Source organism: Pollicipes pollicipes, unplaced genomic scaffold (assembly GCF_011947565.3).
Source record: "Pollicipes pollicipes isolate AB1234 unplaced genomic scaffold, Ppol_2.1 Scaffold_6138;HRSCAF=7277_pilon_pilon_pilon, whole genome shotgun sequence".
NCBI lineage: Eukaryota > Metazoa > Arthropoda > Thecostraca > Pollicipedomorpha > Pollicipedidae > Pollicipes > Pollicipes pollicipes.
The window spans coordinates 13753419-13774119 of record NW_023596818.1 but is presented as its reverse complement, the minus strand read 5'-3'; the positions used below and the strand labels follow the sequence as shown (position 1 = coordinate 13774119).

At 57.5% G+C, this 20701-nt stretch overlaps 2 protein-coding genes and 3 non-coding genes across 5 annotated transcripts in view; all 5 read left to right on the top strand.

Moving 5' to 3' along the window:
- Nucleotides 1–1423, top strand: part of LOC119105331 (DEAD-box ATP-dependent RNA helicase 20) — a 10949-nt gene extending 9526 nt beyond the window's left edge. The window contains exon 14 of the mRNA XM_037228798.1: nt 1412–1423. Within this exon, the coding sequence (XP_037084693.1) occupies nt 1412–1423 (12 nt within the window). The remainder of the gene's footprint in view (nt 1–1411) is intronic.
- Nucleotides 128–17293, top strand: LOC119105329 (TBC1 domain family member 31). Its single transcript, XM_037228797.1, has 20 exons — nt 128–283; nt 1645–1806; nt 2194–2343; nt 2727–2845; nt 3636–3811; nt 4405–4505; nt 5229–5379; nt 7863–7959; nt 8793–8959; nt 9334–9560; nt 10382–10515; nt 11086–11258; nt 11722–11862; nt 12155–12334; nt 13220–13358; nt 13641–13843; nt 14267–14353; nt 15669–15833; nt 16585–16664; nt 17185–17293. Exons 2-20 carry the CDS (start codon nt 1655–1657, stop codon nt 17291–17293), a joined length of 2751 nt encoding a protein of 916 aa, XP_037084692.1. The 5' UTR covers nt 128–283; nt 1645–1654.
- On the top strand, nt 6168–6239 carry TRNAH-GUG (transfer RNA histidin (anticodon GUG)). Its single transcript has one exon. It is a non-coding gene; the product is annotated as a tRNA-His (tRNA).
- Nucleotides 8148–8219, top strand: TRNAH-GUG (transfer RNA histidin (anticodon GUG)). Its single transcript has one exon. It is a non-coding gene; the product is annotated as a tRNA-His (tRNA).
- Nucleotides 10808–10879, top strand: TRNAH-GUG (transfer RNA histidin (anticodon GUG)). Its single transcript has one exon. It is a non-coding gene; the product is annotated as a tRNA-His (tRNA).
- Nucleotides 17294–20701: the final 3408 nt, after the last annotated feature.

Sequence of the window (20701 nt, the reverse complement as noted above, 5' to 3'; positions counted from 1 at the left end):
AAACGCACAAAAATGGCACGTTTTTTTATTTATAAATTTTTCTAGGACCACCTTATTAACAGCTGAAATTTGGCAGCACATCATGGCGTCCGTTGTTTGTAAACACGTCGTACATAGTGCTCCGAACACGGCGGTGTTTTCAAAAAGTCGCCAGTTACGTGATTTGAAGAAGCTGTGTCGTTGATTACGGATAGGATAAGGAAATGCGACTCAGTCGTTGCAAATTTGGCTGTGTTGGTTCAAGCAAATAGAAGTTGGTTCATTCCGTGGTGGTGTGGCAATCGTAAGTTAATGCAATGGAGGTACGGGCATGCAGGCCATGCTAAATACAGACTCCAAAAAATGCATGTAGCGCTGAACGTGGTTGAGTGGCGATGTCGTAGTAAAAATTTCAGTGCATGTGCGCCGTAAATCTGGGTACACAGAGCTTGGCACACAGTCACCATCAAAGTTAGTGCATAGAGAGGCAATGTGTTTCAGAGAATTATAAGGTAAAGGTAACATAATTCCAAAAGAGCGGGCAAAAATCCCAAAAGTATTTTTCACACCCAAAAAATAAAAGTACTGGGCAGTATGAACTGGTGAGAGCTGAGAGCATGCAACTGCAATGCTCTTTACACCCCTTTCATGTAGATGCCTGGTGCAATGAATGGATTTTTGCTGACTGATACCTGCTGTGTCACCTATTTTTGCTAGTCATCTCAATTCACTTTTAGCTCTTGACCTGGCATTCTGCATAGCCCTGCTATGAGGGATGATTATTATCACTTCTTGGAAACCAGGTACTAGATGCCAGCCTTTACCTTGTAAATGTTGGTGATCTGCTTTCCAGCATGCAAACCATGGCAAACATGCAAGAAGATGTTTTGTTTGAGCAGAACCTTGCCTCAGATAAGATATCAAATGTACCATTATGGGCAGACTTTGTCAATGTGGCTAACATTCCAAGTCAGGAGCTTGAACCAAAAAGGTATATTAACCAAAATCTGGTGCAGTTTATAATAAAAGTTAACCAAAGTGTCCTTTGTGTCCCTTAGTGTTAATATGCACCCAACAGCACCATGTTCTTAGGTGCTAATATGCACCCAATTTGGCATATCTATGACAAGCACTATGATATCTTCCTTCACTTATCAGGCTGATGCAAATACAATAGTAGGATTTATTTAGTTGTTTGGCCCCAAAATGCATGCTGTTTATCCCTGCTACACCAGACTGTCTCACAAGCATTGGCACCTCTTCCTGACTATAAGATGCTCATGATATTCCATCATAAACGCCAGCTGCTCGTCAAAGAAAAGTCTTCAGGACTGTGTGCATTTTGAAGGGCAAGTAGTCAACTGTGGGTAGCCAAAAGCAGTTATGAACTGTGTCAGGGCCAACAAATTTTTTGTGAGCTTTTTTTTGGTAGGGTACCCTGTGAACTTTGTTTTTGTTACTTGTCTTGCTGCTAGAGCAGCACTCAGTCCTATGTGTCCAGTTCAGGACATCACAGCTTTCTTCTCCTTCTGGGTGCTAATGCAGGGCCACATTATCCTTGTATCAGCACTTTGGCATGGTGATTACTAGTTCACTTGATTTCGTGCACCCCAAAATCTACAGCCACTGCCACCCAACTGACTAATCCTCCTGGCTTGCCTGCAGCACTATCACCATGCCGTCGATGGCCAGCACGGTGGGCGGCACCAAGTTCGGCACGCCGCAGAAGCTGACGGACACGGTGGGACGGCTATCGGGCCGCCTAGCCCGCGGCAAGGGCACGCAGACCAAGTGCGTCGACTCCGTGGCGGCCAGCTTCGCGCTGAGGTGAGCCAACGAGGGGCGGCGAAGGCTCGCTGATCGACGGCGCGTGGAGAGGGCAGCGAGAGGGGCACTGAAGGGTGCAGCAAGGGAGCTGGCGGAGTAGAGACCAGCCTGTCTGCCGGCAGATGGAGTGGGGTCAACTGTTCCGACGTCACCTAGCTTCTGGCGAAGTCTGCTGACCGGCCAGGCCCTGCTGTTATCTAACCGGAGCTGTTGTTCGGCGTGTTCCTGTCGGGCCGATGACTAGTGATGTACCGCGACCGGTCTCTCGCCACTGAAGTCGACTTGCGTAACACTAGCCAGACGGCAGCATAACGACCAATGCGGGGCGCTGAAGCCAGCATCGGTCTGTGCTGCCGCCTGACTCTGGCGGATCCTTCCTCTCGGCAGCACCAAGCACCGCCTGCTGGCCGTCAGCCCGGACGACACCGACACGCGCAGCCTGCACGCGCTGGTGCTGACGTTTGACGCGGACGGCGAGAGGCTGCTGATCGGCACGGCTCAGGGCGCCGTCTACAAGGTCGACCTGCTCGCCTTCAGGTAGGCGCACGGCCGGCTCCGCCGAACGCGGCGAGAGCCCGTGGCTGGCTCCGCCGAAGGCGGCGAGAGCCGGTGGCCGGCTCCGCCGAACGCGGCGAGAGCTTACGACCGGCTTCATCGAACGCGGCGAGAGCCCACAGCCAGCCCCGCCGAACGTGACGAGAGCTTACGATTGGCTTCATCGAACGCGGCGAAAGCCCATGGCCGGGTGGATCAAGCGTTGCTCTGGGGTGACCGCAGTTGCCTTGTTGTGTGGCGCTCCGTGCGTGCGGTGGGCACGGAGGAGGAGTGGAGCGTGTGACCACCAGTAAGCCGCCGCTGTTCTCGGAGGCGGCTGACTGTGCTTGATCCCGTGACGTCAGCGGGTCTCGCCCCATGGCCAGGTTCCATCTGATAGCGTACGTGCCGGACGTGATCACGTGCCTGACGGTGCTGGCCGGCGAGGCGGAACGCTACGTGGTCGTCGGTCAAAAGAACGGCCACCTGCTCAGCATCAACGAGGGTGAGGCAGCCTAGGGTCTGCGGGCACTCGGCGGGAGGGGCCTCCGAGTGTGCCTTATTCTTGGTACGCGGGGGCCGGCAGTGTGTGTAGTTAACAGTGACTATATTACACTGGCTGTGTTCCCTGGAGGCAAGCGACTAAGGGCAACACATGCAAACCATTTGAAACTGGCTGGGTAGTTGAGCTACGTTGCTTGCCGTCCCCGTTATTCTATTTCGCCGTGTGTGATGATAGCGCATTTGAGCTATTCGGTTACTGCTTAACTCTTTACATTACCGTTTTGTTGTCGGCTATTCACTGGTTTTCTTCTCTAGCTGTGCTGTCCTTTACGACATGTGCAACCATGCACGCACAGAGCCAATTCGCTTTGTGAATCTGCCCAGCGCATCACGGGGAGGGGAGGGGAGGGGGGGGGGGCTGCTGGTGTTTAGCTTGTGGACGTGGATGCGGGCGTTATTGGCTTGTCTCATGGCAATCCTCCGCTGTATGCCTTTCCTCTCCGACCTTTTCCGTTTCGTTTCCTCCCTTCGTTCTTGCCTCCTTCAGTTCTTTCTTCCCTTCCACTTCCGTTTCCCTACATTTGTCTAGGTCTATTAATGCCTAGCTTTCGTATTTTTGTCACTGCATCTGCATTGTTGACTTGGCCACCCATCACGTGCTCATTTTTCAAGTGACTTCATTGTCAGCCGATTACTCCATCTCGCTCCCTTCTTCCCGGTCCCCACCCCTCGTTGCCCCACCGTTCGCCGCGGCCGTCGGCCCCCTGACCACGTGCACCGTCTGGCGGCAGTGACGCACGAGCGGGCTGGCCAGCGGGGGGCGCACAGCGGCGCCCTGCTTGGCCTCTGCGCCGGCCAGGCGGCCACCGTCTGCAGCTACTCCCGCAACGAAGCGTTCGTCTGGCGCGGCGGTGAGCTGCGCAAGCTCTACCAGCTCCACCTCAACAGCAGCGCGTTCATCGTCAAGGTGAGGCGAGGTGTGAGGCTGGGCGAAGCCGCAGTGTGGGAAGAGAGGATGGGTGACATATGACCAGAGTAGTCAGCGCGCCCTGAAGCCCAAATGGTCATCATCAGTTTGGTATGAGAGCGGGGAGGTAGCCGATGGTCTGAGTTGGGAATGAAAGTCTGGTACGAAATAACACGGCAGGTCTCGTCTGGTTAACGGTGCAATTTTTAGCCGTCTCTAGACGAGCCAGTGGCTCATACTGGGCATTGACACATTCACTGTCACAAAACGTGGCTTTTCTATTGGCATGCTTGACGGTCTTTCGTTAATGTAAGAATGCTTTGTCCTCGAGTTTTGTGCATTTGTACAGAAAGACGTATTTACAAACAGCATATGGGTTATGTTGTTATGACAGCGATACTGGCTGATGTCATCGCATTGCCTCCCGGCCGCGCGCCAGGTAATGCGACCGACACCTGCACCGCACCGGAGCCGCGATCCACTCCCCGTGTACCGCTCCCTGCCGCCGCGGCCCCTCCTCCGTGCGCCGCTGCGTCGCTACGGTGCCATCCCCCTCCGCCGCCCGCCCCGCGTGACGCCGCCTCGGTCGCCAGATGTCGTTCCTGTCGGACTCGACGCTGCTGGGCGCGTTCGCCGACGACTCGGTGTACGTCTGGTGCCTGGAGAGCCTGCGGGTGGCGCACGAGGTGCTCCAGCTGAGCCGACACCGCGCCGGCGTCGCCGACGTCGCCGCCGCCGAGTCAGTACACACGGCCCGGGGCAGGGGTCGGCACGTGACGGCGGCTGAGAGGCGCCGCACTGCAATGATCAGTTGTCTACAATTATCAGCTTTTAATTATCATGCGGTTATCAGAGTGAAGGGAGGGGACGTACTACCGCGGGCTATGTGTGAAGCGTGACAATGCCAGGTGAAAAACGTTTGTGATATTTGTGTTCTGCTAACAGCATATACGTTGTCATATGATGTTAAAGGTGACGCATCATTTCTTTACTTTCTTTTTCTTGCTGTGGCTGAAAATAGACGGATATTGTGTGATAGATTCCCCGTCTGACGATACGCATTCTTGTTCGTGCAACATACGCCAGGCCGGCGCATCGTTAGATGTCAGTTCTGCCGGGCTGGAGACTTAGCCCTCACATCTGATTCTGTCCTCACAGCTGACTGTCGTCACATCACTGACTCCACCCTCACATCACCGGGTCCACCATCACATCACTGAATCCACCCTCACACCACTGAGTCCATCCTCACATCATTTGATTCCACCGTCATATCACTGACTCCACCCTCGCATAATCTGACTCCACCCTTGCGTCATCTGACTCCGCCCTTACATCTCATCCCGCCTTCGCATCGCTAACTGAGCCCTCACATCCAATTCTTCCCCACGTGTGACCCGCTTTCTGTCCGCACCAGGGACTGTGACTTGTTCTACGCGGCCGGCAAGACGAGCCAGGTGTTCGAGTTCAGCCTGGCCGAGTCGCGCGTCACGCGAATCTTCTCGTTGCCGGAGGGCAGCGGCCACGTGGCCCAGCTGCTGGTGTTCCCCGGACCGTTCCTTGGACAGGTGAGCGCCGGCCGGACCGCGAGACGTTCCCGAGACGGCCGGCACGACCGCAGGTGCTGGCGACTGTGACGGCGGGAACGGTGTTTCTAAAACGGCTGTGTTTGGTGTTCGGGGGTCATAGCAGCGTGTCTTCCATGTAGCCATCTGCCGCCCAGCAGATGTTGTGTTACCAGTACCACGTGCGACGGTTGGTGCTTCCATTTCTGTTGGCTAATTTCGCCACATTTGACGTTTTTCTCCGACAACCAAGGCCCGGGCCGGTCGAGCCGCAGCATTGCACGGCACTTAAAACCCTTCCATTCCTGTCAAGCCAAAGGACGGAGGCAAATATATCCGCTGAAATGGACAGCGCGACTTGGGCGGTGGGCTCAGGGTACACGCGATAAGCCTTGGCTAACAGTTATTCTGAACCCAAAGCCACTCATGGAGACCACTCGAATAAATGTTTGTAAAAAACGACGCCCCGACAACTTTTGATTGTGACATTGCGCGGCACCGTGACAATTAAGTGACCAGAGCGTCACGTGGTCGAGACAGCGCCGGTTCAAAACATGAACTGTCTTCTGTCGTCTGACACTTGCCGGCCGCCCTTTTCTGCTCCACCGCTCATCTCAACACGCCCGCACAGTGACGTCGGACAGCCGTCAGAGTCCTATTGATCAGCCCGTCTATCGCGGCTTAAGGGATTACATACCATACATTTTTTTGTGCCGCTGGACTCCCGGGCTTTGATCGCTGTCTGGGATTAACAATCCGTCCGACGGTCAGTCTCGCCGCCGCGGATCGCCGCCGTGATAGTCTAGTGGTTAGGACCTCGCGTTGTGGCCGCGATAACCCCGGTTCGAATCCGGGTCACGGCATGTCGGCTTTTGACATTTCTATGATACTTGTACATGGTCTAAGGTGACACGACAAATATCCCCTTAGCATAGCCGTCTTTGAATGTCGCTGGTTGTCCATTTGTCTGGTTACTGTAATGTAATGAGGCTTGTGATCACTGACGGTAGTTTGATCCTGCTGTGCTCAGGGTTATTGTGATTTCGAATACCCTTGACACTGTGATGATACAAAGCCGTTCACGAAACAAGTCATATGTGATTTTAAGCCTCTTGGTCCATCAGTGACTTCATCGGGGTAAAACTAGTTTCCGCCACTTTCACATGGTACCAGATAATATTGGTTTAAATGTCAGAAACTCCAAAAAAACGTGCGTTTTTGGGCAGTTATCAACTTTGATACGATCACGACTTTCAGGCCATTTTTGTTGATGCATCTTACGACAAACTGCATTTGTAGTATGTTGATAATGACAGTAAGCTGTTATTTTGCTTCGTTAGTTAACCCTCGCCTTGATCCGCCGTTTTTCATAACGCGGACTGGCTAAGGTGTGGGGGGGGGGACGATGCGAACCCCTGTCATTTCGATACTTATGAAGATAGAGCTTAGCAGAAAACACCATTGGTTTGGTCTCAACCAGATCTCGCGATTGATAACAGTTTTATGTGACTAGGTCTGTAATTGACCCATTGTACTAGGTCAAAGGTCAAATTTTCCCGAAAATCACACTTTTTACCTTTTCAACCTCATACATGCGTGACCTTGTCTCGCAGCGGCACAAAATCCAAACCACCATGTCCTTTGCTTAATTCTAAGTGCAATGGTGTACAGCTTTATGTGTCTTGAGTATATCCTTACGATACATCACTCTGTCAATGCAACAATGTCGACCCGCCGCGCTGCTCCGAAGCCGGGAAGGCTAGGAACACAGTCTTGACGTCAAAACACGCGCAATGGGTGCTCGATGCTCCAAAAAATTGAGTTGAGCACAATTGCACAACATGACGGGTAGATATAAAAAGGGTCCGGGGTTGAGACGCATCATTCCCCCCCCCCCCTTCAGGGCAGGCTAAGGGAACATGCCCACAATATTTCAGTCTTCGCCATTGCTGCCCGTTTGTGCCACCTTTAATTTCCGCCAGTTGGTTTCAAGCGGCTAAAACTGGCCGACAGGAGCTGTCTCAGTCGGCTGCAGCTTGCTCTACCTTTTACAGTGGTTGGAACGTTTCACGATGAGCTTCCATTATGGTGGAAAGTCCATTTGTTTACACGCATCGCAAAGGGTCTGTATTCCCTTGTTTTTGGCTTCGAAAAGGGCACACGTAAAACGGTGGACTCAAAACATGAAACGGCTGCCGACCACATATGGCCAGAAAAACCAAGGATCCGTCAGTTGATCTCGTCGATTCATGGGCTTTCACTCCACGGTTTTAATTGTTTTGTGACCCCAGAGCATGCTGAATGATCGAAGATAAATCGGTGCATTTCCACGCTTATCCTTTCGTTAAACTAATCGCTAAGGACAAGCCTTACGTATAGCTGGCTTAGCTTGCTGGCTTAGCTATAGCTTGGTATAGCTTACGCCTAGCTTGCAATGCCATCATGCTGCCGAAGTGTGCCGCTACATTCTCCTGCCTCCGTCGCAGATCCTGGGCGTGCTGCTGGAGAGTGGAGTGGTCAAGTTCATCCACACGGAGACGGGCCGGGTCGTGCAGAGTCTGAACAACGCCCGGCATAGCATCGGTCAGTGACGGCAGCAGCGAGGTGGTCGGGCGACCCGCGCGGCCCTCTCTCCTGCCAGGGAATATCCCTCTGTGATGTACCGAAGGGTCGGCCGTGGACATCGTTCATTTTTTTTTAGGAAAGCGGTCTGTCGCTTTATCTGCAGGACAAGCGGTCTTTGATTTATCAACCCATTGCTTGCGCTCGCCGCCGTGATAGTCTAGTGGTTAGGACCTCGCGTTGTGGCCGCGATAACCCCGGTTCGAATCCGGGTCACGGCACGGTGGTTTTAGTTGCCGGATGGTGTAGAGTCAGCACAGGTGTCTCAGGCTACAGATGGTGTCACACGTGCGATAAGTGATATGCGTGAAGGTACGCTCATAATGTATGTGTTGATATCGCTAGTATAATATATAGCTTCTGATGTATATATGTACATGTGTATAAGACCTGAGGTTTCCTAATTATAGAAAAGGAACTATAAACACATGTAAGTTTATGTATTTACACATATATACATATATTTAGTTATATATATATATATATATATATATATATATATATATATATATATATATATATATATATATATGATGACGCGAACGGTGTTCGAACCGATCCCCCGACGTGGAAGTCAAAGATGCCAACCACTTAGCCATAACGCTCCCGTCACCGCCACGCAAAATCGAAACTTGCGCAAGGTTGACTTTGCCAACAAGCCTGTTTGTCATCGCATGCTCCCTGTCATCTTCTGTGGCCGCGCTTCTGCCTGCGCCGTCCGGTCTCCCCAGCGGCACGGCGTCCCCTCGCGCCCTGACCTCCGCCCCCTGACCTCCGCCCCCGGGCGCCGGCAGCGCACACCGTCGCCAGCCGGTCGGGCCTGTTCCTGGCCTGCCTGCTCGACTCGGGCCAGATCTGCCTGCATCATAGCACCGGTGACGTGTTCCGCCGTATCGTGCTGCCTGAGGTGTTCTACGACAACAAGCCGCGCGTCACGCTGGTCGACGACTCGGCCACGCGGGTCCGGCTGCCGGCGGCGGCGACGCCGGCCGGCACCGCGCAGCGCGCCGCTAAGGTGTGCCCCTGGGCAGCCATCTGCGCAGGGCGGCGGGCGCAGGGACATAGGATGGACAAGGCGTTGCATGATTGAAGAAAGGGTGCGAGCAGTCTTAACCGGTATTGCGTTTTTTTCATCTGTGCTGGTGGACCAACGACAGAAACGTAACAAATCTCACCATGATGTTTTGATGAAAACGGCAACAAGAATCGCCATAACTCGTGTCTTAAGGCGGGGTTATTCTCTCGTCAATTGTGTTTCATCCCAGGTGACTGCCGAAGCCTTCTCCACCCCGCTACTTCTGTGGACCGCTGCTGACCTTGCCGTCGCTGTCGCAGCGCGGCAAGACGCCGCTGCTGAACACGGCGCGGCTGGCGCCGATCGTGCGCGAGCAGGGCGAGTTCCCGGCCCAGTACCGGCAGCTGATCTGGCGCCACGTGCTGGAGCTGCCCGGCGCGCACGCGCTGTACGTGACGCTGTCCGAGCGCGGCCAGCACCCGGCCTGGAGGCACGCGGCGCAGCGCTACCCGGTCAGGGAGGTGGCCGTCGCCAGAGTGCTGGCCAGGTGAGCGGGTGTCAACACCGTCAGCTCGCAGCTGGCGGGACGGGTCACCCCACCCGGTCACCTGTCCCAGGCGCTAGGCGTCGGTCCCGGTCGAGGGTTGAGTGCCCGGGGGATCATTTCCAGCGGCCAGTCCCGGTGGGAGAGAGTGCCACCGGTGCTGGACCGGCGCGACTCCCGACAGAGTACACAGTGGACCGCACGGAAAGGGGCCAGTGCCACAACGGGTGGCGTGCTTCTTCAGTCTCGCCTCCTCACAGCGCACGGCTCTGTCCGTGTACGTCCCCCCAGCGCTGGGATTATGCCGTGGGCAGCCACTGGCGGGGCTCTGCCGTTTGTTTCGACGGGGCCCCAGGCCCACCCGAGCACTGGCCGGGCCCCACCGGCCACAGGGCCAGTGTGCTGTGGGAAGGACGCCAGTCACCGCTTTGACGCGACATGATGCGAACGAGGAGAAGAGGTTGCACCCATTCGAACCAGCCGTATCGCGCCGTTTCTTCGCAACCCGCCACACCACCAATTGTGTTTTACTTTGCTTGATTATTTTGAGTCATGTTTATCCATTTTGTTTTGTCTTTAAGTTCCAGCTTTATTTGAGTCTAGGAACATGACTCGTCTAACGTCGCTCTATTGGGCGTTTTGCGTTTGCTGAGACAAATCTGACTGCATAGCATGATTTATCGCATGTTCTGGACACCATGCCACCGTTTTGCTTGTTTCGTTCCGCCACGCCCGCCGTCTGTTTGTTTTCGCCGAATCGGTTTACGCCGCGTCGCGCCGACCGGCGAGCCCGCCTGACGCCGCCGCCGGCCCTCTGACTGCAGCACACTCTCGGCGCTGGCCTGGTGGTGCCCCCTGTTCGCCGAGGTCGAGTTCCTCCCCTACTTCGTGTTCCCCTTCTGTAGCGTGTTCTCGGCCGACCCGCTGGCCGCCCTCGAGACGGTCATCACGCTGCTCGGTGAGAGGCACGCGCAGGCTGGGGGGCAGCTAGGGGCGTGCTGTAGCTGACCACCTGGGAGGGAATGCCTGTTCGGTCTGCTCCTTGTTCTCATACGCCAGGCATCGACGCACATCGTGTCGAAGCAAGCGAGAACTGTTTGGAAAAGAGCTTCTCATGTAATCGTTTAAAAGGGCTTTTCTCGTGTAGGTCCAAACAGTGACTAAATGTAGCGTTTGTTCGTGTACAGGCTGCGTGACAACGTTTATTTAAAGCCTTTGTCAGTTCATCGATGTCATTTTGTGTGGCCACCGCCGTGATAGTCTAGTGGTCAGGACCTCGCGTTGTGGCCGCGATAACCCCGGTTCGAATCCGGGTCACGGCACGGCAGTTTTAAGCGCCCACGGTTGCGGTGCGGCATGAGCAAGACTGCCTCCGTGCTGCCGCCGCCACCTACGTACCCACGCATTACACTGCAGGCAATCACGTCCTTACGTGATAACCAGTAGTTCCCCCGCTACGAATGTGGCCGCTGGTCTCCGGGTCGCTCCGTATCACGACCGCCGTGCGTGTTTCGCGTACTCGCCACAGTAAACTGGTGCCAGCGGTGGTTCGAGTTCTTCCCGTACCCGCCCATCTCGGTGCTGGGCATGGTGGAGAACATGCTGGCGCACCACTGCCCCGAGCTGCTGCGACACTACATGGAGCTGGGCGTCACCGCGCACGTGTACGGCTGGCCCCTGCTCGAGACCGCCTTCTCCGAGGTGACCGCGGCGGAGCGGGTCGGGGACGGCGCTGTCGGGTGTGGCCGCGGCCGTGAATCAGGCGGGGTCTTCTCAGCGTCTGTCGTGGGACGATGCAGGGTCCACACACCACTATCGTGGCGGCCCCATTGAAGCCTTCGCCGAGCTTGTCGTGATGTTGAAATTATGCGTCGATCACATTCTTGTTGTGATTGCATGTAACAGTGTAATGTGACGTTTCTGTTGCCTACCCCGCAGACTCATAGTAAAGTGACATAAAGGAATTGCTCCTCTGCTCACTACGATACATATGCGTGTGTTTTGTGTTTTTTTCGTTTTGTTTACGGAAACTTTTGGGAAGGACTTTATTTTCTACGTAAATTCCGAACAAGTATCGTGAATGTGGATGATCAGGAAGAAGTGGACAGGCTTTTTTGTGCAGTGCCGTATTGATCTGGTCCTAACAAGATGTGCTCGTCGTCAGGTGTTCACCCAGAACGACTGGCTGGTGGCCTGGGACCACATCCTGACCAACGACCCGTCCTACATGCTGGCCGTCGTCATCTCCTACAACGCCGTCTCGCAAGCGGCTCTGCTGCGCTGCAAGACGGCCGACGACATCAGCGTAAGCACGTCAGGCGCGTCCTGGTGATGAGTCGACGGTCTGGTAAGGGGCCGGGCTCGCTCGTGATGATCTTACACCCTCGGTGTGCAATTGTTAGTGCAAGCCCGAACAGGTGTGACTTCGGGGAATGCGATATTGCGAACCACATCCCAAATGGGACGCTGGCGGCCCGTGGATCACCATCCGAGTGCCATTGTCTCAGTGGATGGCTGCCGTGGCGACTGATTATCAATCTCGGGACATTTTGTGCGTGGGCAGTAGACTGAGCACTGCGGCACCCTCGCGCCGCCAGTACTACTTCCGAAACCAGAACGTGGTGAGCGTGCGGCACGTGGTACGGCGCGCCTACGTCATCCACGAGTCGACTCCGGCTGACATCCACCCGCGCGGCTTCATGGAGAAATTCGAGGCCATCGGCGCCGAGGCCTACCCCGTCTTCAACAAGTACCCGACCTTCATCGTCAACCACCAGGTGAGGCTGGCTGCACAGCAGTTGCTGTTAAGTATATCAAGTAGCTTGAAGTCACGTCCAGGCCGTGATGACGTGGACCGCAAACAATGTGCTGTTTGCTCGGGCTGGTGAGCTGTTATTAAGTGCCCCCCCCCCCCCCCCCAAACTGCTGGCGTAAGTAAGTTGGCTTACGCCAATGATTAAAATTTTGTTTTCTTAGCGTGCATTCGAACAGGACGAAAACGTTGTAGGTCGTGCCCAGGCCTGAATAGTATAACGTGTTGTCACCTTTAAGAGGACTCCGTTGCCATCCGGGGACCGGTTGCATTCAGTCGTGGCAGCCGATCATGCGTCACCTCCGAAGACAAAGTGAAGGGGCGGGGCTCTGTGTTGTGCCGATAGCGGGGGCGTTGGATGTGACTCCGACCCCAAGCTGAGTCGGACCGGACCCTGACCTCACACACGATCTTTGACCTGAACCCTCATCCCAGTCCTGGCCAAACGTGGTGCGACCCTTGACCCGGCAACGATCCGATGTCTGACCTGACCCCTGTCCTGACCTTGAGCCGGACATCTGACCGCCAACCTGCCCAGACCCTCGACTGTTGGCAGCTCCCACCGCCGGCCTAACCCCTGACCTAACCCGGTCCGCACCCTGACCTGACTTGACCCCTGTCCTGACCTTTAGCCGGACATCGGACCGCCAGTCTGCCCGGACCCTCGGCTGTTGGCGGCTCCCACTGCCGGCCTAACCCCTGACCTAACCCGATCCGCACCCTGACCTGACCTGAGCTGATCCCTGATTTGCGCGCTGACCTCGACTACTGCTGACCCCTGGGCGTGACCTGACCTGATCCATGACCTGACGGCTGACCTGACGGCCGACCTGACCGCTGTCGCCGGCAGCTGGAGGAGCGGGAGCGGATCGGGCGCGAGCACCAGGCCTTCCTGGAGGAGCGGGGTGCCACCGCCAGGCTAGCGCAGGAGATGGCTGACAACCGCTCCCGGCACAAACAGTGGGCCGACAAACTGGCCTACCTCAAAGGTACGGACCTGCCGGCTGGTCGCGGCTTACACTGGCCGGGTCAAGTCGCTCATGCAAAGGTCAAAAACTGAAAATCTTAATCCCTTAATTGTTCATGAAGTTCTATAAAATTATCAAACCGAGATGTCACGATGTCGAGACGCTATATATGCGTACACAAGTTCACAACTGAAGCTCTGATACAAACATCGTTCTAAGGCGGAGACTCAGAGGCGGTTGATGCACCACGACCCCGTGCCTCACCTCTCCCCGACCCCCCCCCCCCCCCCGCCGCCCCTGCAGAGGCGGAGACGGCGCACCGCGAGATGCTGCGCATGTCGGAGAGCAAGCTGGCGGCTCAGCGGCGGCGTCTGGCGGTGCTGCAGCAGGCGCTGCGCCAGCGCGGCCGGGCCGAGCGTGACTCGGAGCGCTCGCGGTCGCTGCTGCGCCAGACCACCGAGAAGGAGCTGCTCATTGGTCGGCTGCAGGATGAGATCAAGAAGCGGGTACGTCACGGCGCCGAGCTGGGGCGAGGGGAAGGGATCCGTAACGGTTCGTCACGGGACGGGTTGGGAGGGGGGGGGGGGACACGGACATGCTGTGATACGTTAATCTGAGCGTGCGTTGTCAGTGACGAATTAAGCACAAAGTGTGTAGTGTGCCTGAAAATGGTATTGCGTCAGATACATCGCCGTAAATTGTACAAAGTACCCAGAATTTCGCATCAACATCATGCTCCATTGGATCAAGCTGGCGTGTCGATATTTCGCTTCGAATGCCCGTTAGAGTGCATCGTACAAGCATCATCCCTGTATGGCTCCCAGTAGCGGTGGACATGCACGATCACCATAATATTCCGGCCAGCTGCTGAGTCTCTTCTCTAAATGGCCTCGCCCCGCTCTAGACGTGGTCGTGTTGTATGTGAGCAGAAGCGGGAGTCGGACGCCATCTCGTCGCAGCTGCACCAGGAGGAGCGGGCCGGCGCGCCGTCTTCGGAGGAGGAGCCCCCACCCACCGCGCGCAGCAGCTCCAGCGCGCCCAGCTGTGCCCGGCGCCGGCGGCCCTGCCTCAGCCCGCCCGGCGCCCGGTCAGTCCGGCGGCCAGTGACGCCGCGCGGGGCGGCGGAGGGTCGCAGACCGTGTTGGCCCGGCTGCGTCACGGCCGGTGGCTGCCGGCTGGGTTGTGCGAAATACTGGAGTGTGCTTCGTTTGAACAAGTGTCTGCGCTTCACGCCGACACGGACTGCACAAAGCAACACTGCTGTTATTCCGCTATCGTCCAAACGGTTGATAGGGATACGTTTGGGGCGTATTCCCGGGTGCCCGGTCGCCGGTGCGCCTCTCCACTGTGGTCCTGACGTGCAGCCCGGTTCCTCCAGGTCTGCGGCCGCGTCGCCGCCGCGGCGAGGTCGGCCGGGCCGTCCGCCCGGGCGCGGCTCGCCTCCTCTGGTCACGGCCCGCTCCAGCTCCACCTACGGAAGCCCGTCGGCCGACACGGCGCCCTCCAGCGGCGCCTCGTCACGTGCTACGCTGCCGCGCGCCCGGCCCGCGGCGCGCGCCAGCCCCACGCGCGCCACCGTGCCGCCCGTCAGCCCGCCGCGCCGCCGCACCACCCCGCCGCCGGACGGGCGCGCGCGCGCCGCTGCCGCCCGCGCCGCCGCGCGCGTGGCCGCAGTCCGCGCCCGCCTGCCGCTGGCCGCCGCCGCGCGCGCCAGCAGTCCGACGCAGGGCAGTCCGCGCGGGAGTCCTGGCCGCAGGAGTCCAGCCCGGCCGCCGACCGCTCCGGCGACGGCCGCGGCTGCGACGGCCGCCGCTGCTCCCAGCAGCCCGCGCCGGAGCAGCCTGCACCTGAGCCCGGCGCGGGGCGACGGCTCGCCGCGCCGGCCCGCCGCCGGCACGCGCCGCGTCCGCATGGTACGGCAGCCGGGCAGGCCTGGTGCGGCCGGGTGGGGTGCTGACGGGGGCACTACGGTCCGGCTGGTGTCTCCTGTCCAGATTCCCCTGGCGCCTTGTTAGGCGAGCTTGTTCTGACGTTCGTGAACGTTGAGGAGTCAAGTCAAGGGCACGGGGTCAATCATGTCTATCAGGAGATGGAATCGAACTGTGAAACATTTTTGTTATCATGAGATCAGTCTACGCTGTCCTGGATTCGCTACAGGAGACTGAGTTTCCTTTTGAACAACAATCCCAGTTTGTGTTATCATTGAGTGTGCGCGGCCTCGTTTCCCACGTAGTACGTAGCGATCCCTCCTAAACGCCATTCCCAATTGCCGCGAGAGCGCCGGCACCGCCACCTCGCCTCGGCTCACCCCGCCGTGCGCGTCCGCCGCAGGTGCCGGGCACGGTGGACGCCGACATCGGGGAGCTGGAGCGCGAGATTGACGAGATCGCCGCTGACGTGGCCTCGCTGGCGCGCGTCTCGGCCACGGCTGAGCCGCAGGAGCGCTTCGGCTCCGTCTGCTCCGTGTCCACGTGGAACTCACGCTCGGCACCGGACGTCGGTCAGTGGGCGGCTGGTCTGAGCGGCCGCAGTCGGACTGGCGGCGACTGCCGGCGTGCCTGGAAAATGTCGGGCTCGGTTGGCTAGGGTTTAAGAGTGGGGGCGGGTTCTGAGAACGTGGCGCGCTTGGGCCAGGAATCTTCTCCGGAGGCTCACACGGTGCATTTGTCCCGTTTCTCGCAATTTTCAGCAAGTGTGATTGCATTGCTGAGGCAGAGTTTGACATTTGCAGTGGCTTGTTGGCAGTTTATGCAGCTATTTGGACACTGTACTAGGAAGGCTATGTTTAGTGCCGTTCCTTACGAACGGCCGAGGACACATGATGTGATAGACATCTCCATGCGGTTGTTGACTGACAGCGTAGTGGTGTCAACGACTCGTCTGACTGTTCTGATAGACGGCTCCTCAAGGCCGTGTCGTCAATCTTTTCACGGTGCGCTGATGATAAATTTGTCGCCACTGCCTGGTGGCGTGGCCAGACAAGACCCCGCACTGGGTGAAGTGTATCCCTGCTAACTCTCACCATCCGTGGCCAAGACACGGTCTGCTGGCAGTTGGCATTAGTCACTCCCCCTTGTGGTCACCATATTTTGTCCCTGGAGACTCGCCTCATCTGCTGAGCTCCCCTACCGTCCCATCTGCTCTGCTTCGCTCCCCGACCGCCGGCGGCCGGCCTGTTGCAGCCTCGACGTTCGGCAGCGGCGGCGGCAGCGGCGGCTCGCTGCTGCCGGCCCACTCGTCGGCGCAGCGCGTGCGCGAGCAGCTGGTGAACAAGTGGCGCGGCGAGGACCGCTCCAGCGCCAGCGGCCGCTCGCTGCGCACCTCCAGGTGGGTCGCGCGGCGCCGACGCGTCGGCGGCGTCCGGCTCCTCCCCGGCTCCGTGCGGGCACCGCTCCACACCGGTGTGGCCGGTGTCGGGGTGTGTGCGCTGTGCGCGTGACTGAAGAAAAAGTTTGAGATTTTGCTGATTGTTTTAAGTATGGTACGCCTTCCATGGGCTCCTACTCGCATATACGTAGACATAGATGTGACGTGGTACTGTGGCCCGGAATGGGAGCGGAACAGCTTGTTTCGGCTAGTCGCTCCTTGGATGTCATGAAGCGTGAAGCAGACGGGCGCGACCGACCAGGACATCACTGATCACGTTCGCGTCCGTTGTGCCGTTGTCACACTACCGGCGTCACACTGTGCCGGTGTCACCCTGTGCCGACGTCACACTGTGCTGACGTCGCACTGTGCCGGTGTCACACTGTGCCGACGTCACCCTGTGCCGACGTCAAACTGTGCCGACGTCGCACTGTGCCGGTGTCACACTGTGCCGATGTCACACTATGTGCCGGTGTCACAGGTCTCATCTGCAGCAGACGGCGGCGCAGCGGCGCCAGACGGGCAGCAAGCAGCGAAGCCGGCAGACCATGCCGCCGCGCCGCCAGACCAGCTTCCGCAGCATGCTGTGAGCGACGCGGCGGTCGCTGGCGTCCGAGACAAGGCGGGGCGCGGCGCCGCAGAGTCGCCCGAGCAGCGGGACCGGGGCCGCTGCCGATCGAGACGTACGAAAGCGACAGGGTCTGGGGCAGAGTTCCCGGAAGCGCACAGTGAGCTGCACGGACCAGGGGGGTGCGTCTTCATGCATGCGAGAACGGTGGGATGAGGACCAGGAGCTGGTCTCGGAGCGCACGGGAAGCTAGGACACTGCAGAGCTGTGTGTTCGTTACGCTCGCAGGACCGGTGGCTCGAAGTGTGGGGCGTGGTGGTGATGACATTGTCAGGTCATGGCGTGGAGAATTATCACGGGTCACGTGGCAGCAGAGCACTGCATCCCGACGCTCCGGGATGTAGCGCAGTTCGTAGTTCGCAGTTCAGCGAATGACCGTGGGAGCCGCGCAAGTGAAGCTGATGCCCTTTCGGTGATGTATTGTTTCACGTGGAAGAGCAAATTCCGTGACGCGTGAAATGTGTAGACTCAAAACTAGGAGTGAGTCAGTTCGTGGATTGACGAAACTTAAGGCATTTAGTCTTTTATAATCGTTTCCCTGTAGCCCAGTCATTTAACGTACGACGTTCAGCATTACCGTTTTGCCTTTGGAGGGTCTAAGTTTGTTATTTCCCGTCACTGTGCGGATAAAATCATCGCGCCTCTCATTCCCCGCGTTGTCACCCGTCAGAGTTTTCCCACCCAATCACCCAGCGTCCCCTGCGGGTAGCGCCTGTGATACGCAAACCAAGCTGGGTATCCGTGCGACCTGCGATGGATGGTCGTCCGTTCATCAGGGCTGGCAGATCTCTGCGGCCCCTCATCGAAGGACGCGTGTTTTAGACGCGTGCGTCGGTGTCCGGGCGACGCCGTGGCGGTCGTCGAGGACGCTGTCCGTGCGTGGCTCGCGTGTTGTCTGGGTGGGCTGGACACAGCTGGGAGGACGATGTCGGTGTTGGTCGGTGGTTTGGTGCCTCGAGCTCGTCCGCCTCAGACCCATGCTGTGCTGCATGTGAGGGTGTTGGATTGTGTCACTGTCCAACGGCGAAAACGATTTGCGTGCTGGTGAGCGCACGCCAAGGCATGTCTGTGCGTCCCGAGCGCCGAGAAGTGCATGATTGGCGAAAGAACCCACTTGTTGATGAAGTCCAATGTGTGTTGTGATGGATGCCCCGCGCAAATGTGGCGTTGTTAATTCAAAGAATAAACCATGTCGAATTTTGAACAGCCTGACCCTTCCGGCTTTGCGATTTCTCCTATTTTCGTATATTTCTGGTGGGACCGTAGCCGTATCCACAGCGTTTGCGGTCCACCAAACATTGCCGCTACATCACGTTTGGCGGCTGTGGAACTCACATCTAAGTTGACTTATCTGCAAAAAAAAAAACGAGCGGAGGAGAACCACCTCATGATGGTTTTTGGCGGCTTACGAGCGGTATTTGTTGAAGTCCCCCTGGTGTGCTGACCAGCAGCGGCGCCAGGGGGCGGCGGCCTCCCCACTCACGAACTTCGGTCCCGGCTGTTTCACGTGCATGAGTCAACTCAGTTGGAAGACGGCATACAGGCGGTGGTGCAAGTCCGTGTATTTAGCGCAACGGCTCCGACAGTTCCGAGCTTCCGTCCAGAAGCAGAGACTTCGCCCGTCAGCGCCGGCTACGTGACGAAGTACACCCCGGCCGAGCGTGCACCAAAGACGCGGACACGCCGCCCCAGGCCGAACAACTAACCAGGCAAGCCAAATTTCACGCCACAAACTGGCTCCTCTGGACGGGTTCGGTGCACACAGTGGACGGCGACAGGTGAGCGCGACCTGACGTATTACGCGGAGGCAGAGATCAGAAACGTCACAAGCGCACGCAGGCTAGCGGCGCGGCGAGCGGTGAAGAGCGAGACCACGCGGTCACGGTCACGGTCACCGGCTGTGATCAAAAAGGTGACGTTGCATTTACATTATAGATCTCGCAGTGATAGATATAACACGTAACTCAAAGAACCGCGCCCTACACAAAACTTGTATCAAACGGCGACATAAGAGGCCCGGACAATTCTGCTGTAAATAAAACACTGGCCAGAGAGATCATGCTCACAACCGAGTCAATATTTCAAATAACGACAAATAAGTACTTGAAATGCAACCTCATCAATATGCTTCACACCACAAAAGCTAAATAGGAATCTTCCTGCAATGACTCACGCAGAAGGTACTCATAAAATGTCAAAATGACAGCAACGACAAAAAGCATGTTCCACAATATGACTAGAAAGTTGTCAGGTGTTCACAACCCAACGCCAGCCCCACCGGGCGTAGCGACTAGGTACATACTACACGCCAAGGTCAGGAGTGCGTGGTGCGTGCAGACGGCGATGTGACGTGACACAAGCCAGCGTGACTTATCGAGGTCACAAACCACGATCAGCACAGCGAGAGAGCCGAGGGGAACGTCCACAAGAACCACAGCTCCCGCAACAATGAACTCTACGAAACCCCGCATTTCATATTCGTGATGTCGTGCACGAGTTCTGTCGACTATTCGATCCTCCCATCTGAATATGGCGTGGTCGATCCCACAACGAAACTAATACGACGGATATCACAGCGGAAGTCTACCGTCATCTGGCACTGAGCCCCAAACCACAATTTCCGCGCTAGCAAACCCCTCCGCGGCTTCGGAACCGCCGAAGCACCATCGGAGCAGCGGGGGAGCAGTCTGAGGGATCCCGGTCCCGCTGACGTCACGCGAGCTGCGTGGCAGGGTCACCATGTGCAGGTCCGTCACTCGCAGATGCACCAGGGACATCTGAGGTCCAGGGCCGGATGAAGGACACCTCGTTGACGTCTGGGAGTTCAAAGGACCGGAAGAGTTCAAGGACGGAATCCTGTCAGATCTAGACAAAACAGCTGATATATAGCCGACATAACTGAGGGCAATAGCCCAGAGGGGCAAATGCGGGACATGAGAAATCCAAAAACGGTTCGGATCGACAAGGATCATGTCGGGAGTTGCAACAGAAGGGGCGTCAGACTGACCCCGCCTCTCGTACCGACGACCACCGCTGGGACCCACACCGTACCGGCGAGGTCCGGCTGGGCGCCCCGGCAGCCGAGACCGAGCTCAGCCCCGAGTGAAGGGCGAGCCCGGCTTCCCACAGCACAGCGAGCGGCTGGTCGGCGGCACGGGCTGAGGGGCGTCAGACTGACCCCGCCCCTCGCACCGACGGCCGCCGGACTGAGGGGCGTCAGACTGACCCCGCCCCTCGCACCGACGGCCGCCGGACTAAGGGGCGTCAGACTGACCCCGCTCCTCGCATTGACGGCCGCCGGGCTGAGGGGCGTCAGGCTGACCCCGCCCCCCGCACCGACGGCCACCGGACTGAGGGGCGTCAGACTGAC